This window comes from Homalodisca vitripennis, chromosome 2 (genome assembly GCF_021130785.1).
Source record: "Homalodisca vitripennis isolate AUS2020 chromosome 2, UT_GWSS_2.1, whole genome shotgun sequence".
NCBI lineage: Eukaryota > Metazoa > Arthropoda > Insecta > Hemiptera > Cicadellidae > Homalodisca > Homalodisca vitripennis.
The window spans coordinates 171,395,172-171,419,168 of NC_060208.1; the positions used below are offsets into that span (position 1 = coordinate 171,395,172).

The 23,997-nt window shown below is 33.1% G+C and overlaps 1 protein-coding gene across 7 annotated transcripts; it reads right to left on the reverse strand.

The window, feature by feature from the left end:
* Positions 1–6,829: 6,829 nt before the first annotated feature.
* On the reverse strand, positions 6,830–22,407 carry LOC124355028. 7 transcript variants are annotated; one of them, XR_006921729.1, is made up of 5 exons: positions 22,077–22,407; positions 15,618–15,726; positions 13,644–13,788; positions 9,625–9,902; positions 6,830–7,363 (listed from the first exon to the last, which is right to left on the reverse strand). XR_006921729.1 is itself a non-coding variant. In XM_046805926.1 (5 exons), exons 4-5 carry the CDS (start codon positions 9,682–9,684, stop codon positions 7,070–7,072), a joined length of 354 nt encoding a protein of 117 aa, XP_046661882.1. In that variant the 5' UTR covers positions 9,685–9,851; positions 13,644–13,788; positions 15,618–15,726; positions 22,077–22,395; the 3' UTR covers positions 6,832–7,069. The 7 variants fall into 7 exon arrangements, 5 of the variants coding, with proteins under 5 accessions (XP_046661882.1, XP_046661883.1, XP_046661879.1 ...); XM_046805926.1 differs by having other exon boundaries at positions 6,832–7,363; positions 9,625–9,851; positions 22,077–22,395; XR_006921730.1 differs by lacking the exon at positions 9,625–9,902 and having other exon boundaries at positions 6,832–7,363; positions 22,086–22,401.
* Positions 22,408–23,997: the final 1,590 nt, after the last annotated feature.

The following is a 23,997-nucleotide window of genomic DNA, read 5'->3' on the forward strand; positions in this document are numbered from 1 at the left end:
AATCCATAGAAACTTTCTCCCATTCCTGTAGGATTATCACAAAATAAAGAATGAATCAGCAATTTATAATACAATCTAAAATCTAAATTTTTTGCCAGTAATTCTCTTTCTCTCTTGGCAGTCTCTAAATATTGTTGGAATACATCAACTGAGGTAACAACTATCTAGTTCTCAACTCGATCAGCCTTGTTCATAAAGAATACAATGACTTTGTTGACATCACAATTGTCAACATCATGTTAAGATTACAAGAAGATGAACAAGCAGTTGGAGGGAAGGTAAGGAATAATCTGCTTATATTAATTACTTACAACTCTTCATAAAAATCAATGTTATTTTCCTTAACTTTTTTTATATTTAAACTCTCTACACATCTTTGGACCGGTGTTCAGTAATAAATTCTTTGATTCATAGATCATCATGAGACACAATACCACATATAGTCTGACATTGCACTTAGCAACATAGTAGCAGAATTCACAATATTATTACATCTACACAACATTATTACATCTAATAATAATGATAATAAAAGACTATGTCTCACTTTGTAAATAAAAACAACTACATAAGTAATATCAACAACTAATATCAGTTTAATTATAATATTCTTAATAGCAACACCCACAAGCAGGCATATTTTGGAAACTTGCATTAATTTCATTAGATAACAGGGGCCTTCTAGTTATGTAAGTTTACTCAAACAAAGAACAGATGGTGTCACTCCTTAAACTTGTGGGTGTACAGTGAGGGCTAGATGCTTGAAAATTTATATGAACAAGTATAGCAGTTTGGGGGTTAAGGAACAAATAGAGAAAGGGATAACAATAAGGTAGGATGTTCACCCCTTTTACTTAACCAACTCCTAATGATGGATGAATGGTGGACTGACAAATGGCCCCGCAGCTCTGGTGATAATCTAGTTCGTTCTAGAAAAATGTATTCTACCCAAGTGGTAATTCCTCTAAAAAAAAAAAAAAAAAACGTGAGACCAAACAAATTTTAAAATCTCTGCATTTTGAGATGACCAAATTTTATACTAAGCAATTGTTCAAGACAAAAAGACTATTAGTTGTTGACTTCAACATTGTATTTATGTAACAAACAGCCTCTACAACTAGTTGTCTCTTCACTTTGACCCCTTTTGTGGCACACAATCACTCAATACAGGAAATCCACTTACCATTCCAGTGTCTTGTTAATCCTCTTGTCGTGCATATTTTTCTTGGGAAGAAGTAGACTTAACGTTAACAAACCGAATATAATCAAGACAAAAGATTCTGAAATAGAGTTCAGCAATGAATTTAATGAATAATGTATCATTTCATTAGTAATTTTACATAAAATATACAATGCCAACGTTAAAACTTAAAGTGGAATTAAAACAAAAATTAAGTTTCAATTAGAATGTTAGAAGCTAACATTATACAGGGTTTCATAAAATCTTTAATCCTTTGTGATCGGGAGATCACTAAACTTTATCTCTCTCAGTTCAGACTTAGTCTCAAGTGGTTGTCATCTCAGCTCCCTGGGTCATGCCTGTGTTCTGTGTCTTCATTAAACGCTTACGTAACCATGTAAGTCACTTTTACTCGGATTTAAATAGCAGTATTTGGTCTCTGGCTCTTTAAATGACAGATTTAAATGAAATTCTCAAATAATTTGGCTTATTAGCTTCAAGGTTGAAGCTTTATTGATTTGTTTTATTTTTTATTTGCTGCCAAATGAACCAAGTAATATAGTATTTGTTATAGGTAAAAACAAAAATATGATAGGATATAGGATGTATCTGCAGAATAAAAATACAATCAATCACAATTAGGTCTCTAGTATCAAAAGAATATAAACTTGTGGAAATATTTTGAGCTTCATCTCCACCAAATGCACTAGTATTTTAATAAGTAGATAGGATACACTGTACACACAGTCAGATAAATCATAATTCTGGATTTCATATTAGCAGTTACCCATACTTCACACACAATTTTCATAATCAAAGTCCATAGCCTTCTTAGTGAAAATACTTATGTTGGCGCCCATTGATATTTTACAAATAGAAATAGGAATATAATAACATGATATTTTAGTGTTTTTGGTTGAGGATAAGAGGCCAAGCAAAATTGAAAATGGCTCTTCAGGATACCTCTAGGAGCTTCTGGTGTAAATCAATTATATTTCCCATTACCACAGTTCAGTATGCCTTGTCCTGGACAAGAAAATATACACAGATATGTAGGTCTTAAAAACTTACTTTCATTTATTTACAATTAAAAAAAAACTTGGCAAAGAGGACCAGCTAGATTTGTAGGAGCACAAGATTAATTTTTAACAATATTATTATTTTATTTCACCAATACCAACAGCTGGAATAACTGCTCACTGCTACAAAATTATTTAAAAGTGTAAAATATTGTGAGCAAAGAAATATAATTTAATTGTCTGGCACCTTCAGTGTTAAAACAAGTACTGTGAAGATTCAGTTTTACATGAACAGACACATACCATCTTTTAATGTGACTTCAAGTATACATGGGAATGTGCAGAATGAATGAAAATAAGACAACATGGAACACTCTTTTCTCTATGCAGTCGAGTTGTCTTTCCAAGCCTTAATGATTGTCTCCTACTACCTCTAACAAGCTTCAACTGATTGCTTCTTCGTGTTTATTACTTCACTTCACTGATTACAAACAGCATCACCAACATCTTCGACAGCCCTGCAGCTACAACTTTAGATTAAATACAAAATATCAAAGTACAAAGATATTCTCCAGAAGTGCAAAGTTCCAGAATCAAACAAAACCGACTTAAATGAGATTAGAAACGGACATGAGATGTAAATAACAAGTAAAAGTAAAAAGCTTAGATTAAAAGGTGTGGAAAGTGAGTCAGGACCTTGTCACGTCCTTTTGATTCAGTTCAGTGTCATGTTTGCTCTTTATGAAGCTGTCATTTGCATGTTCTCTATGAAGACTCATGCTTTGAACGATTTTCTTGATATGTCTGGTTCTACCCTCATTCTTTGAACACAGCGGTAAGGTACTCAAGATAGCCTTGGGCACTACCTTGGTAGAGCAGTTTCCTCATTTGTCCACAAGCTTTACTATTATTGGTGAACACTCCAAAAAAACCAATGACAGTTGCCATATATTTCCCAGAGATATTTCAGTTCAGCAACTCAACATTTGCATGGATACTAAAGTCTGTAGTGATTGTGTTTATGACTCCATTTCAAATCATAAATGATTACAAGTAAAACACGGATTTATACAAATTCTGAATAAGGTGAGTTAAAGAACACTGCAGAGTCAACTACCTGTGCTTCAGATGTGTCCTTAGACACTTTCTAACAATGACCAATCACATCATATTTCATAGATAGGTTAGATTAACCTGATCTGTTTGAAATATTATTTATGAAACATACTGGATGTTTTGGAAAATGTGAAAAATAGATTGACTTACAAAGGTTGTTTTTTTTTTTTTTTCAATGTCCAGTCTCACACCATGGCGGCCAGACACGTGTCAGAACAGCGGTGTGCCCAGTAGTCGATCACGCATCTTCCCCATAAAATTTGTCACTGCTGAGTTTAAATAGTCAGTTTGCACTGAGCTGCAGTCGCATAAACATGGCCGCCTCTATTTATTCTCCTGCCAAATGTAAATTGAGGAGTGTTATTCGTTTCCTGCAATCAGAAAAGAATAGTGCAGCAGAAATTCATAGAAGAATGTGCCATGTTTATGAAGAAAACATGAATGATAGTGTTGTGTGTGAATTGCATCAAAAAAGGTTAAAGATGGCCGAATGTCAAATTCAAGGAATGTCAAATCTGAAGCCATTCAGTGAGTTTTGTGTGGGTGTCAATCAACATTTTTAGCACCCAGTGAGCACAAAATTTTTTTGCAGCCTAAATTTTCTGTAACAATAGAGTAAAAAGAAGATTTTGACACTTCTGGAAATTCCAAACACACAGCACTTATTGTGAATCTACAGTTTTTTCTAAGCACTTTGATAATTTGTTCAACAAGGCCGTCTGTAGTGACGTCCCTGACTTTTTTCATTGTGTAAGATAGCTCAGCCATCTTTAAACTTTCTACACCATTCATGTACAACACCATCACTCATAATGTTTTCTTCATAAACATGGCACATTCTCCTATGGATTCCAGAAAATGAATAACACTCCTCAATTTACATTTGGCTGGGGAATAAAGAGGCAACCATGTTTATATGACTGCACTTCAGTGCAAACTAGCTACTTAAACTCAGCAGTGAGGAATGTTATAGCAGAGAAGATTTGCGATTGACTACTGGGCACACCGCACACCTGCCACGTATCTGGCCATCATAGCAAGAGATCGGAGGTTGTTATTTCCTCAATACATTCCGATATATAACATAAACTAATAATATATGTTAAATAGGTGATATACCATCCTCAATATAATTTCCAAATCGGACTTCAAGTGTATTATAAATATTTCTAAACTCCATTCAATATTTCACATTTAAATTCTGTTTCATTTTATTTTATATGATGTCATAAATATGTTTATAATAAAAAGAAAGTATGCCCTAACTGTATAATTAAATACACATGTCTGAATTACAATTACTCTAATATGTTAGTTGTAGCTTCATAATTTACTGTGCGAGACCGCCCATCTTTTGTTCTGCTGAATCAACTGAGAATATTCCAAGGATTTTTTATTATGGTCTTAGGATTGAATAAATACAACATTATAACTTCTAAATCAGTATTTATGCTATTATTGAAATGTTTTAAAACTAAAAGTTCATGAAATAGACAATTTTACTAAGTACTAAATTTATTAGTGAAAGTATATTTTTGTGAAAGTTTTTCTTAATTTTCCTATTGTGTATTCTTTCCTCCTGAATACATTGCTGCTTTGGAACATGTACAATTTACTTACCCCTGCACTCACATTTAGCATATCTTCAACTGGATAACTGATATACTAGATATGTATCTTTATTGATTTCTTAAATTCACCAAAAGTCGGACAATACATAGTGGATAAATGTTTGCTGAACTATATATTTTATTTATGAAGCTCAACTCAAATATACCGTTAAGGTTGATTTTACATTTTGTTGGAAAGTATTATTAACAGTATCTTGACTATATTTTATTTTTGTTTTAGAGTAGAATGGAAATAAGACTATTTATTTTGTTTGTATACATTTATTAAAAATAAAATAATGTTCTCTGTATCTTTGTTTCCTATTTTACATAACCTCCACTAGTGAAACAAATTTTGTTATCTCTTTTAAAAAATGGTATAAAGTCAGTCAATATACAGGGTGATTGAAAAGTAAGTTGCACCGCCTTTAAATCTTTTTTGTTATTTTAGATATGTGAAATCTGTTTGCGGCACTCTTACTGTCTACAAAGGACTATACTAATAGTGATAGTTTTCAAATTTTTACCCTCAGGGGAAAGCGGGGTGGGGGGTAACTCAAAAGTTTCAAATAGCACTTATAGTGCTAGAAATTACCATTTTTTGGGAGGTAACCAAAATAATTCCAGTCCATTATATTAATAAATAAATCTATGATTACAAGCAGCACTTTAATATGAAATCAATATATACTATAAAACAATATGGACTATTTATTATAAGGTATAATATGATATTATACAGGGACTAGTATTGGTATTGTAGGTATAATTTGAAAATAGATGTATGGGAATTGAAAAAAAAACAAATTTAAGCTATTCTTGGTTTAAATGAGTGGTTGGACAAAGTGTTTTTCTTTCCTCCTGGTTAGAACAAATTAATTCAAGTATAGTACAGTACAACAGAAAAACAATAATTGCTTCTAATTCCAAACCATAAATAGAGGGAAACAAATAACAATTTGTTCGCTTGTCCACACAAAACAATTTTAAATGGACTCCGCTGACAGACATTAAAATAAAATAACTTTATAAACTATACACATCTTCATAATCATGATATTAAAGTGTAAATTGCAGCTACATAATTATTGTCCTTCTAAGGGGATATTTTTAAGTTCCTACATATTTAGAAGCTTTGACAATAACTAAAGGATGGCTGTCAATCTTTAAACAGTTCTTTGTTTGTTAGATTAAGTAAGTAAAAAGAAAATCTCACCTCTTTTCTTCACCTTGGCTAGATGTGTGAGTATATCATTTTACAATACAAAATTTAGCAGTTTGAAAATGTTACGGCCTATTATTAATTTTTGCACTCGTACAATAAATAAGTACTTGTATATACTTAAAAAGAGTGTAAAATTGTTGATATAATTTTAAGTTTGTCAAATGTGTCGTTCACCATATTACGCTTTTATTAAATGTAAAGATAGGGCAATAAATACTGATTTAATGTTGTTCTTATCAATATATGAATATCTAAGCTTATTAAACACAAGAAATTCTTTATTAAATTGTCGTTTTATAATTTTCTCAGTCTATTCGAGATTTTTGTTTAGTATACAAATGTCCATTAAACCAAACATGATGTATCTCTTCAGTCCTTTCATCTTGTGGAGGAGAAGCGGAACTGACATTGGAACTACACTTCTCTGAAACTTCTGACAGGTGTTCTATTCTTTCAGACGTAACTAGCCTCTGAATTTTTATGTCGTTCACCATATTACGCTTTTATTAAATATAAAGATAGGGCAATAAATACTGATTTAATGTTGTTCTTATCATATGAATATCTAAGCTTATTAAACACAAGAAATTCTTTATTAAATTGTCGTTTTATAATTTTCTCAGTCTATTCGAGATTTTTGTTTAGTATACAAAATGTCCATTAAACCAAACATGATGTATCTCTTCAGTCCTTTCATCTTGTGGGAGGAGAAGCGGAACTGACATTGGAACTACACTGCTCTGAAACTTCTGACAGGTGTTCTATTCTTTCAGACGTAACTAGCCTCTGAATTTTGTCTTGCAATACAATAAATCTCTGTGTAGGTAGTTTACGTAGCTGTTCTGCTATATGTTGAGCAAAGAGGTCATATTCATCTGGCTTTTGAGGTGAACAATGCTGTGTAAGATCAGGCTCATTTTCAGTACCTGCCACCCTCTTGTGAGTTCGTTGAAGCTGGATCATCTTTCACAAATTTATCATACTTCCGTTTCCTCTTTAACCTTCTAATTTCTGGAGTCACTCTTGAACACTTCTGTATTAAATTGTCTGTCAAGACCAGGGTATTGTGTCCATTGTCACCTGCACCTTCAATAGCATCTTCAGAGGCGATTTCTAACATTCCATTACAAACAACCTCGGACAGTAACTCTGAGCAGCTTGTTGCTTTTAATTCACCATCATAGGACTGGACTATCATCTTGGTTTTCAGTGGCTGAAAATAACATTTCCAATACAATTATAAGTATATATAACAGTGAAAAAAACACAAGAGTGAAAATTAGGTTCCTTTATTAATTTAAATGTGACTATCCATGACCATACCAAGCAGCCCACATTTATAACACATGTCTAATACTTTAGAATGAAATACAAAAACTATCCATAGCAAGTTATTTTAATTTTACTGTTTTTATGTTTAAAAATGTATAAATTTGTTAATAGATTACGTTCTGGTGGAAAAACTCCCTGTGCTAGTATTTTTATTTCTTGCAATACTAAAATATAAATGTGGATAAAACTAAATAATGTTTCCTAGAAGGGATTTAAATTTTATATACAAATAAGATATAATTGATCATATTGGAATAAAAAACGTTTTAAAACAACATTTTTGCTTTTAAATGTGTATACCTAGTAAAATAATATATGGAGGAAATCATTATTTTAAACTACATTTAAATGTTTAACCTGATTTTCAGTAATACTGAAAAATAATTGCTTACATTATATAAATCAAAGGAAACTAAAAATTGTCACACAACTCTGCACTTAAGTTAAATCTAGGTAGAACCTGAAGCAACATCAGGTATTTGGTCCTCTGATCAGTTAGTCTTGGCTATGGTAATCCATCAACATATGTGTGACAGAAATGGCCAAATATTTGAATCACAAAAAGTGGGGATACTGATAGCATACTCACCCAGCAAGTGAGAGATCTAGATTTAAGTGCCAGCAGAGCAGGTATATAAGTATACAAGAGCTATTCAAAGAATAAAGATTTTTTGGGGGAAAAAGCAGTACAGTGGAGTCCCCCTAATCTGAATCTGGTTAATCTGAACACACACAGAAAGAAATTCTTATATTTATTTATATAATGCACAGTTATAACAAATAATTATCTAAAAATGAAAATGAGTGCACCGTACAACAAAAACTTTCATTAAATGAGCGTATAGTTTTTATTAGGACAAATTGCATATGGTACAGTACAATAAATAAATAATGAAGTATAAATAAAGTACCAAATTGAAACTTATAGGTTAAGTATGTATTAAATTAAGAAGTGAATAACTTAACAATAACTGGACAAACAGTACTGGTATTATTGTTGAGTACAATATTAATTGTTAGAAAAATTCAGGAATTGTCTTTTGTTGCTCTAGGTATTGTACTGCAAGGTCAAGCGCTGCTGCACCGTCTATGTGTCTTCTTTATCACACAGGTTCTCATCATTACTTCCTTCCTCCTCACACTCCATCGATACTAGAGTGACTGTACAAAGAGCGTTTAGCTTGTCTTTAAGAATAACGATGGCATGCTTTAGCTTATTCACCATAACAATCAGCTCTCACACTTTTATTACACAAATGATCACATTGGAATCGATGTTTGCACTGAGACAACAGATGACACACTGCCGACTACAGTGCAATGTCCAGCTGTATTATGAGTCAGTGTGTGTATTTTTGGCGTGCCGAAGGAGAGAGAGTACTGCTTTGTAGCGTTTATCCATATCCAATGCGCATTACAAAAGTGAACTACGGTGTATTGTAAGTTACTAAATGTGTTTAGTATTCGCAGTCCAACACATTTGTCGCTTGAAGTACAGTAAAACAATCAGAAAATACGTTTTAGTAAATAATATTGATAACTTTATAACAAACTAGATCCATTATCATGCTTAAAACCGTGTTTTCCCTGTCATTCTGCCTAATCCGAACAATCACATAATCCAAACTGGGTTTGGTCCCCATTAGTTTGGATTAGCGAGACTCCACTGTACAAGAGAAACATTATATACAAGACAAAGAGGGACTAAAATACTACTTTTCTACATAATCACCATACAAATGCAGGCACTTATCACTACAGAGGACAAGCTTTAAAATTCTTGTCATAGAATTCTGCCACCTGTGACCTCAACCACTCAGTGGTGCATACCTGGAGGTCCTCACTGTTGACCAAACGCTGTGTTGCTAGCAAGATCTTCATTTTCAGGAAGAAGTAAAAACCACTTAGAGCTAGATTAGGACTGTGGGAGGAGGGAAAACTTCCCAGTTGAATGAGTTCAAGAGTTCTTGTGTACGGTTTGCCGTCTGAGGTCGGGCATTGTCAAGCAAAAGCAAAATATTTTATGACAATTTTTCTCGGTGCTTGTTTTGGACAGTTCTTACAAGGCTTTGCAATGTTTGGCAGTACCACTCGGAGTTTATTGTTGCACCACACTCTAGAGAATTAATAAGAACACCTTACCTGTCCCAGGACACTGTTGCTATGATCTTCCTTGCCAAAAACATTTTGCAGATATTTCATTGGTTTTTTAGGGAAACAAGTGTGCCCCCACCTATGGACTGTAATTTTGACTCAAAATTGACAGGTTTCATCTCTTGTTACGATTCGATTCAGTAGTGCATCACCATGACTGTGGTAGGCCTTCAAAAACGTCACAGCTGCCCCCATTCGTTGTTCTTTATGGTGATCTGTAAGCATTTTTGGCACCCATCTTACACAAAATTTGTGGTAGCCAGCTTCTGTGAAACAATTTCAAACAGTAAAGTCCTTAAAGCTTGTGGAAACATAGAGAAAGCTCAGTTATTGTGAAACGTGATTTTCACAAATGTTTTCATCAACTTTGGTGACCAGTTCGTCAACCACAATGCTCAAATGTCCATTCTTCTCTTTGATTATGAATGTTTGTTTTGCCATTTTAAAACTGAATGTACCACTTCCTGACAGAAATTTCAGTCATTACATTGTTCCCGTTCACGTCACACAGTTCCTGATAAATTTATATTGTTGTCAAGTTTTTGGCCAACACAAAACTAATCATAGACCACAGTTCACAACTGGCAGAATTTTCGATTACAGCACACATTTCAAATTTGAATATATATATATATATATATATATATATAAACAGGCAGTGCAGAGATGTTCCCATTGTCACTGCTGGACGTTGACTGAGGCACTGAGCAGGAGCATACCAATATATACAGGAATTGCGTGTGCCTGGCAGCGTCAGGTGGAAACGTTCCTTATTTTCTGAATAGCCCTGTTATATTATTTAATTGCACAAATAATTGGTTTTATCTGGGCCTCTAATGCAATCCATGGTGGACTAGATAGATACCAGAGATACAGTGATGGATAACCTAAATTGAATTGGCCTTTACAACAGTTAAAAAAGGAAAAAAAAAACAGTGTCTTCTGGAATTTCTTGTTTTGCATTGGAAGTTTTGATATTGTGACAGAGAAAGCTACTTAATTTAATTGATTTATCTTTGGACGCTTTTGAAAAAAAAGAGTCAGTTTCTATAGTTTTATGTGACCTTACTAAAGCGTTTGATAGCGTTCCATTTAATATTCTGCTAAATAAACTCAAATTTTATGGCATCGAGGATAACTCCTTAAAAATAATTCAATCTTATCTATTCAGTAGGAGTCAATTTGTTTCAATAAAAAATAAATGTTCAACTGTAAAGCCTGTCGAGAAAGGCGTGCCTCAAGGCTCAGTTCTCGGACCTTTCTTTTTTCTAGTATATATAAATGATCTACCTCAAAATTTAAATGTTCATTCCATTATTTATGCTGATGACACCACTTTAGTGGCCCGTCACAACGATCTTAATTACTTAAAACAGATTACTGAACTAGCAGAAGAGCAGGCTCTTTCCTGGTTTTCTTCTAATAAATTATCTTCTAATCCTGAAAAAACACAATACCTAACTTTAAGCCTTAAACAAGAAATTAATCTGGAATCTGTTAAGCTTCTGGGATTTTATATAGATTCTAAGTTACAATGGTCCCTGCATATCGAAACAGTTTGTAAAAAAATATCAAGAGTTAATTATCTACTATGGAAATTGAAAAACTTTGTAAGCTTAGAATATTTAAGAATGTCATATTTCGGTCTGTTTCAATCACATATACTATATGGTATACTAGCTTGGGGCCATTCTCCCCATATAAATAATATTCTTTTATTACAGAAAAAGGTAGTTCGTAATATTGCAGGAGTTGGTTCACTAGATCACTGTAAGCCACTTTTCATTGAACTTAAGATTCCCACAGTTGTCAATTTGTATATTTTTCAAGTACTATTATACACTAAATCAAACCTACAGAATTTTCCAATTAGGAATAATATTCATCATTATAACACTAGAGGGGGGAATAAACTCAATATACTTCCTCATAGACTGGCTAAAACTGGCACCTCTTTCAAGCTAAATTGTATTAATTTTTTCAATAGGCTGCCTGATGGTGCAAAGTCTGTTAGTTTTAGACCTTTTAAACATAAAATATACAATTGGCTTCTTCAAAACCCATTTTATAGTATAAATGAATTTTTAAATTGTAACATAGATGTTCAATTTTAACTAAATAACTTAATTTACTGTGCCTAAGATTGAATTTTATATTTTATTGTTACTATTATAATAATTTTTTTTTTTCTTTTTTCTCTCTTTTTTATATATATCTATAAACTATCAAAGGGATGTCTAGGTTAACTGTTTCGTAATAGTTATATTTATAATGATTCTCATTCTGTACTTTCTCGTTATTATTCTTGCAATATTTATATAACTACAAACTAGGTTGACTTTGCCTATTCAATGTAAATTGTCAATGGCAATAAAATTCTTGATTCTTGATACTATAGACATAACATGTACACTGGGATCTCTCAAGTGAAATACTGATAAAATAATTATGTTTTGCCAGAGAAATATTACAATAAAAAATATGCTTGGATGAGCTCATAAATTTTTAAAGAATGGTTTTTAAAGAATTTGTGCCACAAACTGAACAGTTTTTGAAATCCAAAAATTTGCCACGGAATTAGGAAATTTGCAATATTGCTGCTTTACAATGATACGTGCCAACCTGACAAGGACAAACTTAAAGATAAGGAAGTAGTGGCCATGTTTTTGCCTGTAAACGTAACTTCCTTATGTCAGCCTATGGATCAGGGAACCTTTGAGGAAATGAAGAGGAATTACCTAAGAAACCTGTTTTTTTTTTCTTCAGTTGACGCTATTCACCAGGGAGAAGACATGTTAAACAAATTGCTTCATCTTAATTTAAAAGACATGGCTTATACGTGGCCTAATCATAAGAGAGTGTTTAGAGCGAACGCCATTACTACATCTTAAAAAGTTTTGAAAAAAATTAAAATTCTCAGTGTGGTGAAAATGTACAGGAGACCAAATTGAATTACACTAGCATACTTCATTTGTTACAAGTGCAAACGTAACAGAAGAGAACGTGAATGAGTGGGTTGCCCAAGACAAACAATGTGAAGTGACAGATGAAGAAATAGTGAACATGGTAAACAGAAAAGTAGAAGAAGACGATGAAGAGGACGTGGTGTTGGAGGAAAGTGCAAAGTGCTGTTTCAAACAGTGAAGGACACAAAGCTCTAGAAATGGCGTTAAAGTATGTAAACCAGCTGGAGGAAACATTGTCTATCGAAGTTTCACTTTAGATGAGACTGCGAGATTTGGCAGCCAGAAAACAACAAACAAAGGGAAAACAAAAGACAATTTTACGACTATATTTACTTGTTCGCAGTCAGGCAGGTCGGGTAATGTGTGGGAACGACAGACCCGGAATCGGACGCATCGGCAGATGTGTCTGCGGATTGGTTGTATTGTGAATGGGGACTTTTACACAATTTCAATGTTGTTTTTATCATTTCCATTCATCTTTTAGTCTAAAATGATTATTTTATGTAAATTTCTTTTTTTGTAGTAATTACTACATACATAATGCTCTTATAATTTACACAAATCAATAACCAATCTAAACAGCTACAAAGCAAAAAAGAATTCATTCAAATTATGTAAAAACTAATAGCAGTAAAGAGTGAAATGAAAAAGCATTGTAAAAGTGGGGTTTAGGGTAATACAGGCCTTTTAGGCGCTGGTGTCCAAAGCGTTGAGTAAAGATTTATTTTATTAAGTTATTTAAATTTCATATAAATTGAACTATATTTAGAAATTTAATGTAAACGTATTTGTAAATATTTTTTGGAGATTAAGTGATAGAATACTTGATATAGTCCTAACTTCACATCTCAATACATTAATTTTTTATTTCATTTCACAATAGAACATGGATAATTGAAATATTTTTTAGATACATTTGTGGTTGGTTTACACTTTTATCTGGTACCTTGATAATTTAAGTATAATGTTAAAAATAGTGAGTCAGAACGATTCACCTACTGACTGTTCTTACACTACCATTCTTTTAGAATCAAAAGATACCTGTGTTGGTGCTGATTTTGGTTCATATACTTCATCTGTCTCCATGACATTCTTCTTATCCTCGAGCTTTAGAAATTCTTATCTATAAGTGGTTAAAGTATTTTAATTTTGCTTCTTAGAAACCAAATATCCGGCACAAGCATACCTAAAATGTTGAATAATATGTATCAGCACATCACTAAGTTTAGTCACAACACTAGCAGAGGAAGATAAACATTATTTTCTTATAACAAATTAGAAAGAATCATTTGAAAATTAAAGTGGACATTTAACCCCTTTACCGCCAAGTACTTGGCGTGGTGATATAGGGAATACCTGGTGGTACTGTTACGATGGTCCTGATAGTCAACATACCAACAGTGGCTTACTGCCTGGCAGTAAAAGTGAACAAACTGACGTGGTGATATAGAGAATACCTGGTGGTTCATTTCTTTCTCTCGTTTACTCTTATTGTTGTAATCAGGAATTTCCATGTCTCACAACAAATCGTAACTGTGGTATGTCTCTAAAAACGTAATTATATTATCAGTACTCCATTTAGGAGGTCCTATTTTATGTGCTTTGGCTACAACAGCTTCCTCTGTCATAATATCAAATGTTCCAATGCAGAACGAGAAATTGCACAATACTAACACTACTCATTCTTTTTGCAACTTTTGTAAAGTTCAGTTCAATTTATGTTATCCATCACAGACTGCATTAGATCTACAGAACCAATTAATTGTGCCATTAAATATGCTTTCACAAAATATTATGTTATCACTCATGCCACTTAAATTACTGCACCTTTAATATTGCTTTATTACATGTATTTTAGCAATTACAATTAGCTAACATCCATTCATTTTTATAATTAACAAGTATCTATATATTATGTATATATAGTTTCAATAAACATTGAATCACAAAAAGTACTTGCTCCGCCGGGAGTCGAACCCGGATCTCTCACTTGCCGGGTGAATGTGCTACCATTACACCACAGAGCGCTTACTTTTTCCGATTCAATTATTTTGTATTTGGCCGTATCTGTCACATATGCGTTTAAATAAGCAAACTAACATATGATCGGAAGACCAAACACCTGTCAAACGACTTTTATTTACGTTAAATTGTATAAATGGCAATAGCCTTATTTAATTTCAATAAACATTGAATCACAAAAAGTACTTGCTCCGCCGGGAGTCGAACCCGGATCTCTCACTTGCCGGGTGAATGTGCTACCATTACACCACAGAGCGCTTACTTTTTCCGATTCAATTATTTTGTATTTGGCCGTATCTGTCACATATGCGTTTAAATAAGCAAACTAACATATGATCGGAAGACCAAACACCTGTCAAACGACTTTTATTTACGTTAAATTGTATAAATAGCAATAGCCTTATTTAATTTCAATAAACATTGAATCACAAAAAGTACTTGCTCCGCCAGGAGTCGAACCCGGATCTCTCACTTGCCGGGTGAATGTGCTACCATTACACCACAGAGCGCTTACTTTTTCTGATTCAATTATTTTGTATTTGGCCGTATCTGTCACATATGCGTTTAAATAAGCAAACTAACATATGATCGGAAGACCAAACACCTGTCAAACGACTTTTATTTACGTTAAATTGTATAAATGGCAATAGCCTTATGTATATATAGGTAATTGTTATCCAATAAAAGTAATCGAAAATACATATACGTATATGAGGTTTTAAAAAAATGTAATCTCCCTTTGATGGCTGATTATTACGTGACTGATCAGAATTTTCCCGTCGTCAGATCACGTCCCAGATCAGATTGTCTAACTTTTCAGTCAGAACACCTTTGACGCCACTCCGCACTTCTGGCTAAATATAAAAAAAAATCCTCACCTGAAACTTAAGTTGGAAATTTGATTATTCAGAATGGGATTGATTCCAATTATTCTGTAATAATGATGTTCTACTATGAGTAAAAATATCATATACGTCTGTATTTACTCCTTACCTTTGTGTGTTCATGGTTGTGTTGATCCAAAAACTTTTGTACTACAAGATGTTGACCATCGGAAGATGCACTGAGCCGCATGAAAAAAGGGCATCCTATCCTAAAAGTGCTGAAAAAAAATTACAACTAAAAAACAATTATGTACATATTTATTAAGGTTCATAAATATATGTACTATTTATATTATTTTTAAGAAATTGTACTTTTACTCATTTAAAAATGTTTTCTAGAGTTCAATATCGCACACACAAACATGTGCGTGTGCGCACCCAGCTTGATGCTTAATATTCATGAGTAAAGAATCGACCAAAACAGTGTAACATTTGTTTTATTATTTTGAAGAATAAATGTGTCTGACTCCATGTGACAAACAACTCATGGGGGCCATATCAAATGAACAGAATTTGGTAAAATTTGATGAAATTTGGTATGAAGATAAGTCTTCATATAGATTAGGAAAATTGTATATTTTCCCACAAACATTTCAAATGGTTTCAAGTTAAGGCTATGTAAAGTTCCACAAAATCCACCAAAAAACCATAACCAACATTCTTTGAAATCACCATAGCTTTTCTCCTAATTGAATTAGAGAGATGGGAGCGTTGTCACTTTACACTAAAAACACTTAAAATTGCAGAAATGGATATATAACCCTACATATGACCTAACGGGGCTAACGTATCCTTTGGAGATGAATGAAGGAAGAAGATGAAGTGAAAGTGACATTTCTGCAACCTGCTGAACCTTCGTCCAGACATATTGTGGATACCACTGACAGACAAACTTTGTAAAGTTGATACCACCACTCTTACATGAAGGATTTATATAATAATATGCTATAAAAACGTCACAAATCTTCAGTTCTGAATAACTTTTGCCTAACATATAAAAATGTATTTTTAAGTTCATGATCAATGTAATAGATGAAAACAAACCCAACTAACTCTTCTCTTCATTCACTTGTTGGATCTCAGTTTTCATTAATTGCTAAATATTTTCAGACTTACAATATAAGAGCTATTTTGACATTTACTTAACTTACTGTTTGGCACATCTAACCAGTGTTGGTTTCTGGTATTGTGATTATGTACATCAGATCTGTTATACAACTAAGACTAAATTAAAATTCATCTTTATGTAGAACAAACATACAAGTTTATAGCAGCCAAAATCTTACATTTAACAAAAAAGTTTACAATGTTCTTTTTAAGGTGCCTTATTCATTATTCTTAAAGCTTTTTTCTGTATACCCTATTAACATGACAGCTATTTCCCCATAAAATTAAGCCATACATCACAGACTAAAAGAAAACAAAGACAGCTGTTCTTACATAATTCTATGGAGCAATGCCCACAAGGGATCTTAACAAAAATATAACTCTAGACAATCTAATACAAACAGATTCTAAATGTGATATCAAAGACAATAACCTATCAACTACTATACCAAGGATTTCCACATTACTATTTTGGACTTCAGAATAATTTGATTTGTTACTACCTGTATCAACAAATTGAGTTCTGCCTTCCAGGTAAGATTTTAAAAACTTTAGGTGGACACCACATATGCTATCATAGTAGGGTTATTCCATGTCAAATCAGTCAATGAAAAAATAATTTTTGACCTTGACCTCTCAGATTTTGTTGAATTTTTGTATGGAAGTTGTAGCCTACCTACCAAGACTAGTTAAATGCAAAATTTTACATTTTTCAACCTTTTGGTTTTAGAGTGATGAGCTTTTAAAGATCCACAAAAAGGCAGTTTTGGTCATGTCTTAATATTTTCTAAGTAATATAACTTAAAGACTATTGAAGCTAAAGAAATCAAAATTTTTGCATTCTTTTCTATTTGAAATGCTCTTCAATTTACTATATTACAGGAACACATTTTTTATTTGTTCACCCAAAAACGTTTTTTAAAAACCCAAAAACGTCTCCTTTGGTTTCTTTTGAAAAAATATGTTATTTACACTATAACTAACTACATACACATATAAAATTTCAGAATGAGACGAAAATGGGCTCTTTCGAAAAAAAATATTTTGTTATCGGAGTTATTTGTTTGGTGTGAGTTGCCATTGCTATGTACATTATCGAATTTGGTTAGATCAAAGGTTTAAAAAGAGCCGAAAGAAGACGCTTTATGATCGAAATTGGTTTTCGTTGATATATTTTCTTGAAGGCACACTCCTCAATAATACTGGAAATATCTTAGACAGAAAATTAATTTTAACACACCGAATTTGATTCTTTATAACCTAATCAGTTTATCGAGATTCATCCATATAAATTAATAGTTCTGAATAACTTATCAACACCTAGCAAAAACCATGAAAGACGGCAGGAAATATGGTATATACCTTCATAACGCGCCCAAGAGGCTCACGAAGGAACGACTATCAATTATCTCAGCAATGTTTAGAATGTGAATATAGTGTACTGTTTTTCAACGGGAAATTGCGTACGAAGCCGCAGGCAACTGCTAGTATATATATAGAGAACACTTAATATAAAGGAAATATACTAATCTTGTTTCGGTCCGAACTACAGTACACGATATCTTGTGAAGCTCAGTATCTGTGGGCCACAGCCCCGGAGCGCTAAGATAACAGATACGCTATCAGTCCTGGCCGCAAATAACATTGAAGTACACAGATATCGAGACACACAGCACACAAACAGATTAAAAATTTAACTATTTATGAATATACCACCTACAACCATGTTATTTGTCATTTGCACCCGGGTAATTCCATGTCAGTTCAACCAGGCCATCTCACCCACCATCTCAGATTTTGATGAAACTTGGCTTGTTTGTTCTACCCCATGAAGATAAGTCACCATGCCAAATTTTAACACTCTATCTCTTACCGTTCCCTTTTTATAGCCTTTCAAAGTTTTGCATTTCCGCAAATTCTAACCTATGGATATCGCAAAATGAAGGACGCTTACGTTTCGAAATAATTTGTAACTTTTTTATTTACCATTAAATCTCCATGAAAATTTATAGGCTTATTCTTAAAACAATGAAGATTCTAGAAAAAAATACCTTAAACCTCTAAGTTAAACCTACTAGGCTGAAAAAAATATTTTGTTTGTAATCTTTGTATTTTTTTTAAACGAAGACTTAGTTTAGCGTTACATTAAATATCGTCGAAAGGGTATGTGATAATCACAAAAACTTTTTTTTTCTAAATAATCCCTTACTAAATGGGCTATCAAATGATGAAAAAATATTAATGGGGGTTTTGACACCTTTGTTGTGTTTCATTACATTAAATAATAGGTTTCCAATTTATTTTTTCCGCCCAATTAAACTAAGCAATAAGGATTTCCAGGGATTATAATGATCTCTAGGCTTGCATTATTATTCAGGATATCTGAAGGTATATTTTATTATTCAATTCATAACATCATATTTTAACCTGAATCATCTTGTTCAAAGAACTTAATTTCAAACAAACTCAAAAAATTAAAAATAAACAATAGGTGTTAACTTACCTATATTAACTATTTAATATTTCCAACATCTTAAATTACATTCCAAATTTTAACAGGAAAACATTTAATGGAGTTTTGAAAATTTCTCTTCAATTGAGCTGACACATTTTTCTGGAAACCTATAGGTTCTTCCGGTCGAAATGTAAGGAGGATCAACAATTGCAAGTACATGAGGTATCGGCACGGGGCAAATGTCCTCTAGCTTTGGCCAATGAAATGATGGTGATGGCCCTGCAGGATGCATAAATTTAACAGTCACATCACCTTCTTCTTTATTCACTTCAGTTATGTGATTCTAAAGTACTATAGATCATATTTACAAGCCACGTAGCATGATGGATTCAAATTTTCTTCTGTCACAAATGATGTTGATTTAATCCTCAAGTTAAACGTCAGGGCAGGTTTCTCATCGGAACTGATCCTCCTTGCTTCCAAGTTCCCTAAACTGTCTATCGGATTAAAGTTATGGAAGCTTCTGGTTCCATGGACTGTTTGTATGTCCTCAAAGCGTTCTAAGTCAGAACGTGTTTTTAAGCATATCATCTATTGAAATAAAAACAAAAATTAACTTTTGTAATGTTTGATTTACAAACTCATACAAATGTGATGGGAGACAGAATCTAATTACCAAGAGGTCTCTGAAGACTTTCCCTTTCTTGCCAACCTTTTCACGGTGCCTCCAATTCCATCGCATTCTGTCTTCCCATGGCTAGTTGCAAAAAACGACCACTGTGCCTTGATCTTAAAATCTTGTTCATGCAAGCAGAAGTTGATTAAAATTAAATTTATTTTTATATTGGTCTGCACAGCCATCACTGAAGTAGTGAATCTTTGTTACATGTGAATAATTTTCTTTAATGTACTCTGACACACAATTTCTTGAATTTTGTAGACCATTAGAAACATCATGTTTCATGTCATCGGATATTATACAGAGACAACACTAATCTTTCATTTTCAAACACTGCTTAGTTAACTATAATAGGGTGTACAGTGCAGGAATCAGATGTCCAGTGGTATCCCTGGGCTTCATCCTGGATCGTGGACGAGTAATTTTCACTGAAGTCTAATGACACTACAGGTTTTGAAAAACTTTGATTGCGACAGCAATGAAGGAGTGGGGAACAAGTTTTTCCAATTTAGATGTTAGGTTTTAAATAAAGCCTTCAATGTTTGCTGTTTGAGTAATCACTTGAGATCTGTCGGTTGAAAACCCCACTGATTAAATTCAATTGAGTCGTCTTCGTCATAATCTTCAAATTTTGTAAGTAAAAAAACTTGTTAGATTTTCCTTTGGTGGGCATAGGCTACAGTGCCTTAACATACATTCTCTATTTTGGTTTTCACATACACCAACATTTTTGTCAGGTCTATGTAGTTTTCTTCAAAGTGTGCCTGCATGAATTAGTGCTGTGTTCCTGATGAATAGTGCGAATAGATATTATGTTTTTTAAAAACAAGAAAAAAAACCCAAACTAAATGTGTTATTATTAAATTTTGTACTGTTTTAAAGTTAAACCTTGGTTAGTAGAATGTCTGCTATTTATCAAATTCCAGTAAAAAAAAAAAAAAAAAAAATACTTCTAGGACATGGTAAAATCTGTAAAAACCGAAATGTTACAACTTATATTTAACATAACATACAACACAACAAAGGTGTCAAAACCCCATTACTATTTTTTCATAATTTGATAGCCCATTTAGTAAGGATTATTTAGAAAAAAAAGTTTTTGTGATTATCACATACCCTTTCGACGATATTTAATGTAACGCTAAACTAAGTCTTCGTTTAAAAAAAATACAAAGATACAAACAAAATATTTTTTTTCAGCCCTAGTAGGTTAACTTAGAGGTTTAAGGTATTTTTTTTCTAGAATCTTCATTGTTTTAAGAATAAGCCTATAAATTTTCATGGAGATTTAATGGTAAATAAAAAAGTTACAAATTATTTTCGAAACGTAAGCGTCCTTCATTTGCGATATCCATAGGTTAGAATTTGCGGAAATGCAAAACTTTGAAAGGCTATAAAAAGGGAACGGTAAGAGGTAGAGTGTTAAAATTTGGCATGGTGACTTATCTTCATGGGTAGAACAAACAAGCCAAGTTTCATCAAAATCTGAGATGGTGGGTGAGAAAGTGATTTTTCTTTGGTTGAATTGATGTGGAATGACCCACCCCTAAAACCATATACGTATATTTTTTTGGGTAGGATACGATAAGCGGACCCGGTTTTTTTATATTGAAGAATGTAATCATCGATACCTAATATTCGCATCTCAAATCCTAGACTATCAATCGATATAAAGTATCTATAGTTCTCAATAACAATCATATTATGTGTTAAATTAAAATATGGACCTAATATTTACAGTGATAAAACAAATTATTATAACCAAAATTAGGAAAACTGAAGACGGCCATATGTGCTCCTCTCACAGTTACAGTTGTTTCTTTCCCACAAATTTCACATAATGGGTTTTTTCGCACGAGTCCTACATGTTGAAGTCATGAAAAACATATGTCTTATCATTTTCCAAAGCAAAGTCGTGTAGTTTTCTAAAATTGACTGTCATTTTTAATAATCAAATGTTACTTACATAAAATTGAAATATTACCTTACTTGTATTATTTTATAGTGTTTACAGCTGCTGATATATATTATTTAAGTTAATTGATCAAAATAATTAATCAGTATAGATTGATTGTATCGATGGTTATGATTAAGTAATATCGTTTGCCAATTTCGATATAAAAAACCGGGTCCGCTTATCATACCCTACCCATATCTTTTGTTCAGGAGGATGAGCAGAATAGTTGATGTCAAATTCGTGATTTGCCAGGTCAGCGTTTAACCTCATAATTGCCAAAATTACAACTAATCTTATAATTTTTACTTTGCTATATTAGGTTATAAATTCTCTAAAACACAGTTAAAATAATAAACAAAATACAAGTTACCTATTTTACCTTTGACCAGGGCGCTGACCAGATGATTTGCTGATTCTGTGTCCACTATGGATACATCTGTACGTAATTTCATAATATTTCAATTGTTCATTAATAAACCTTATGATCCCACGTTTACGAACGCACGCAATTGTTCTCGAGTCACCTATTCTTAATTTAATATTGTCCGTCTTTTCTTTATTACTGATCCAAGTTTTCAACTGGTCAAAAGAACTAAATTTTCTACAACCCTCCATTAAAAAAAAAAACAACAATAAACAAACAGAGCAGACTGTTTACTAGCGTTGCCGTTCCGTCCTAACCGAAAACGGTGACCTTTCACGTAGCCACTCCGTACATCCCGAAGTAGTCAATGCCAACCTTCAGAAATTGTCAACATTTGAACATAAAATTACCCACAAACTTGCAAACTCAAGAATACGAATGCCATCACAATTGATCAATATTGGCAAAATTGTATACAATAAAAATTTACAAATATGAAGGTATTTTAACTAAAAGAATTATACATTGGATTTTATTTCAGAAAATGGTAGATATTGAATTCTCTCCAATTTAAAAAAATCCTTTTTTTATAATTATATGATGATTTAATGAGATTACATGCTTTTGATCTCATTGGAAACGTATTTATTATTGTTTTTGTCATTCAAATAGAAAAAGATTGGTCATCCAAACACGGAAATAGCTATTTCTACGAATAAACCTTTAAAATTATACTTCTGGGCCCTTTATTTACACAACTGATTTTAATTTACAGTTGTCCAGCAGAAGCAAGATTCTTCTTCAGGAACTTCTCATCTGATCTCCTTGATGGAGTACAACTCTCCGACGTTTCTATCTCTTACGACAGGACTCCTAGCGAACGTAAGACTCTGGACAACCTACGTAAAACTTTGGTCTCGCATTAAGAACGGCGAATCTGATCTCACCATAAAATACGTCAATGGAACTCCAAAAATTGTAAATAAGCCAAAAAAAAACTAAATTCTTCCAACGGGTTAGCACAACTGAATATTTATTAATCAAAACATAAATGGAATTAGGACTAAACTTACTGAAATTCGTCAATCATTAACCACTTGCATACATGATATAATAGTCCTTACAGAAACAAACCTTCTACCTAGCATCGCAAACCAGTGAACTCGGCCTATCCTGCTACCAAGTTTTTAGGAGCGACAGAGCACTCGACACTACTAATAAGAAGAGTGGTGGTGGAGTACTAATCGCCATATCTAACAACATCAAATGTGCTGAAGTCCCTGTTTGCACCCCATCAGAGGCTATTTTTGTCTCTATCTGTCTCTCCCACGGCAAGAAAATGCCTCCTTGGTGGCGTCTATATTCCTCCGAATAAACCTACAGCATGTTATACTGATTTTTCCGACTCTCTCGAAGATATTGTCAACATTAATGGGTTTCAAGACATCTTGCTTCTAGGAGACTTCAATCTGCCGAATGCTGACTGAACCTCGATGTGCGCATCACGTGACGGCTCTTTTCAAGTTCTTCAAAATATGGCAACCTTGTTTGGCCTTACTCAAGTCAATAAGATTCCCAATTTCAGAGGTGTAATCCTTTTACTTATGTTCTCTTCTTCTCAAAACATAACAGTCTCTCATGACCCGGATCCGCTGCTTCCAGAGGATATTCACCATCCAGCACTGTCTATGACTATATCTAGACCATTTAATGTCCAAAAAAATGTAACTTAATCAGGCCAACGTCAAGCTTTGTGACTATGCTAGCGTACTCCAGGACCTACAGGCTCTTGACCTTGCTGACTCGGTTGCTCGGGGAGACGGTCAATGAAGCATTTCAACGTATTCGTCAACACAATCAAGAAGAGTGTACTTCAATTCTCTCCGAGGACGAAGATGGGATTGTCAGCCTTCCCTAAATGGTTTTC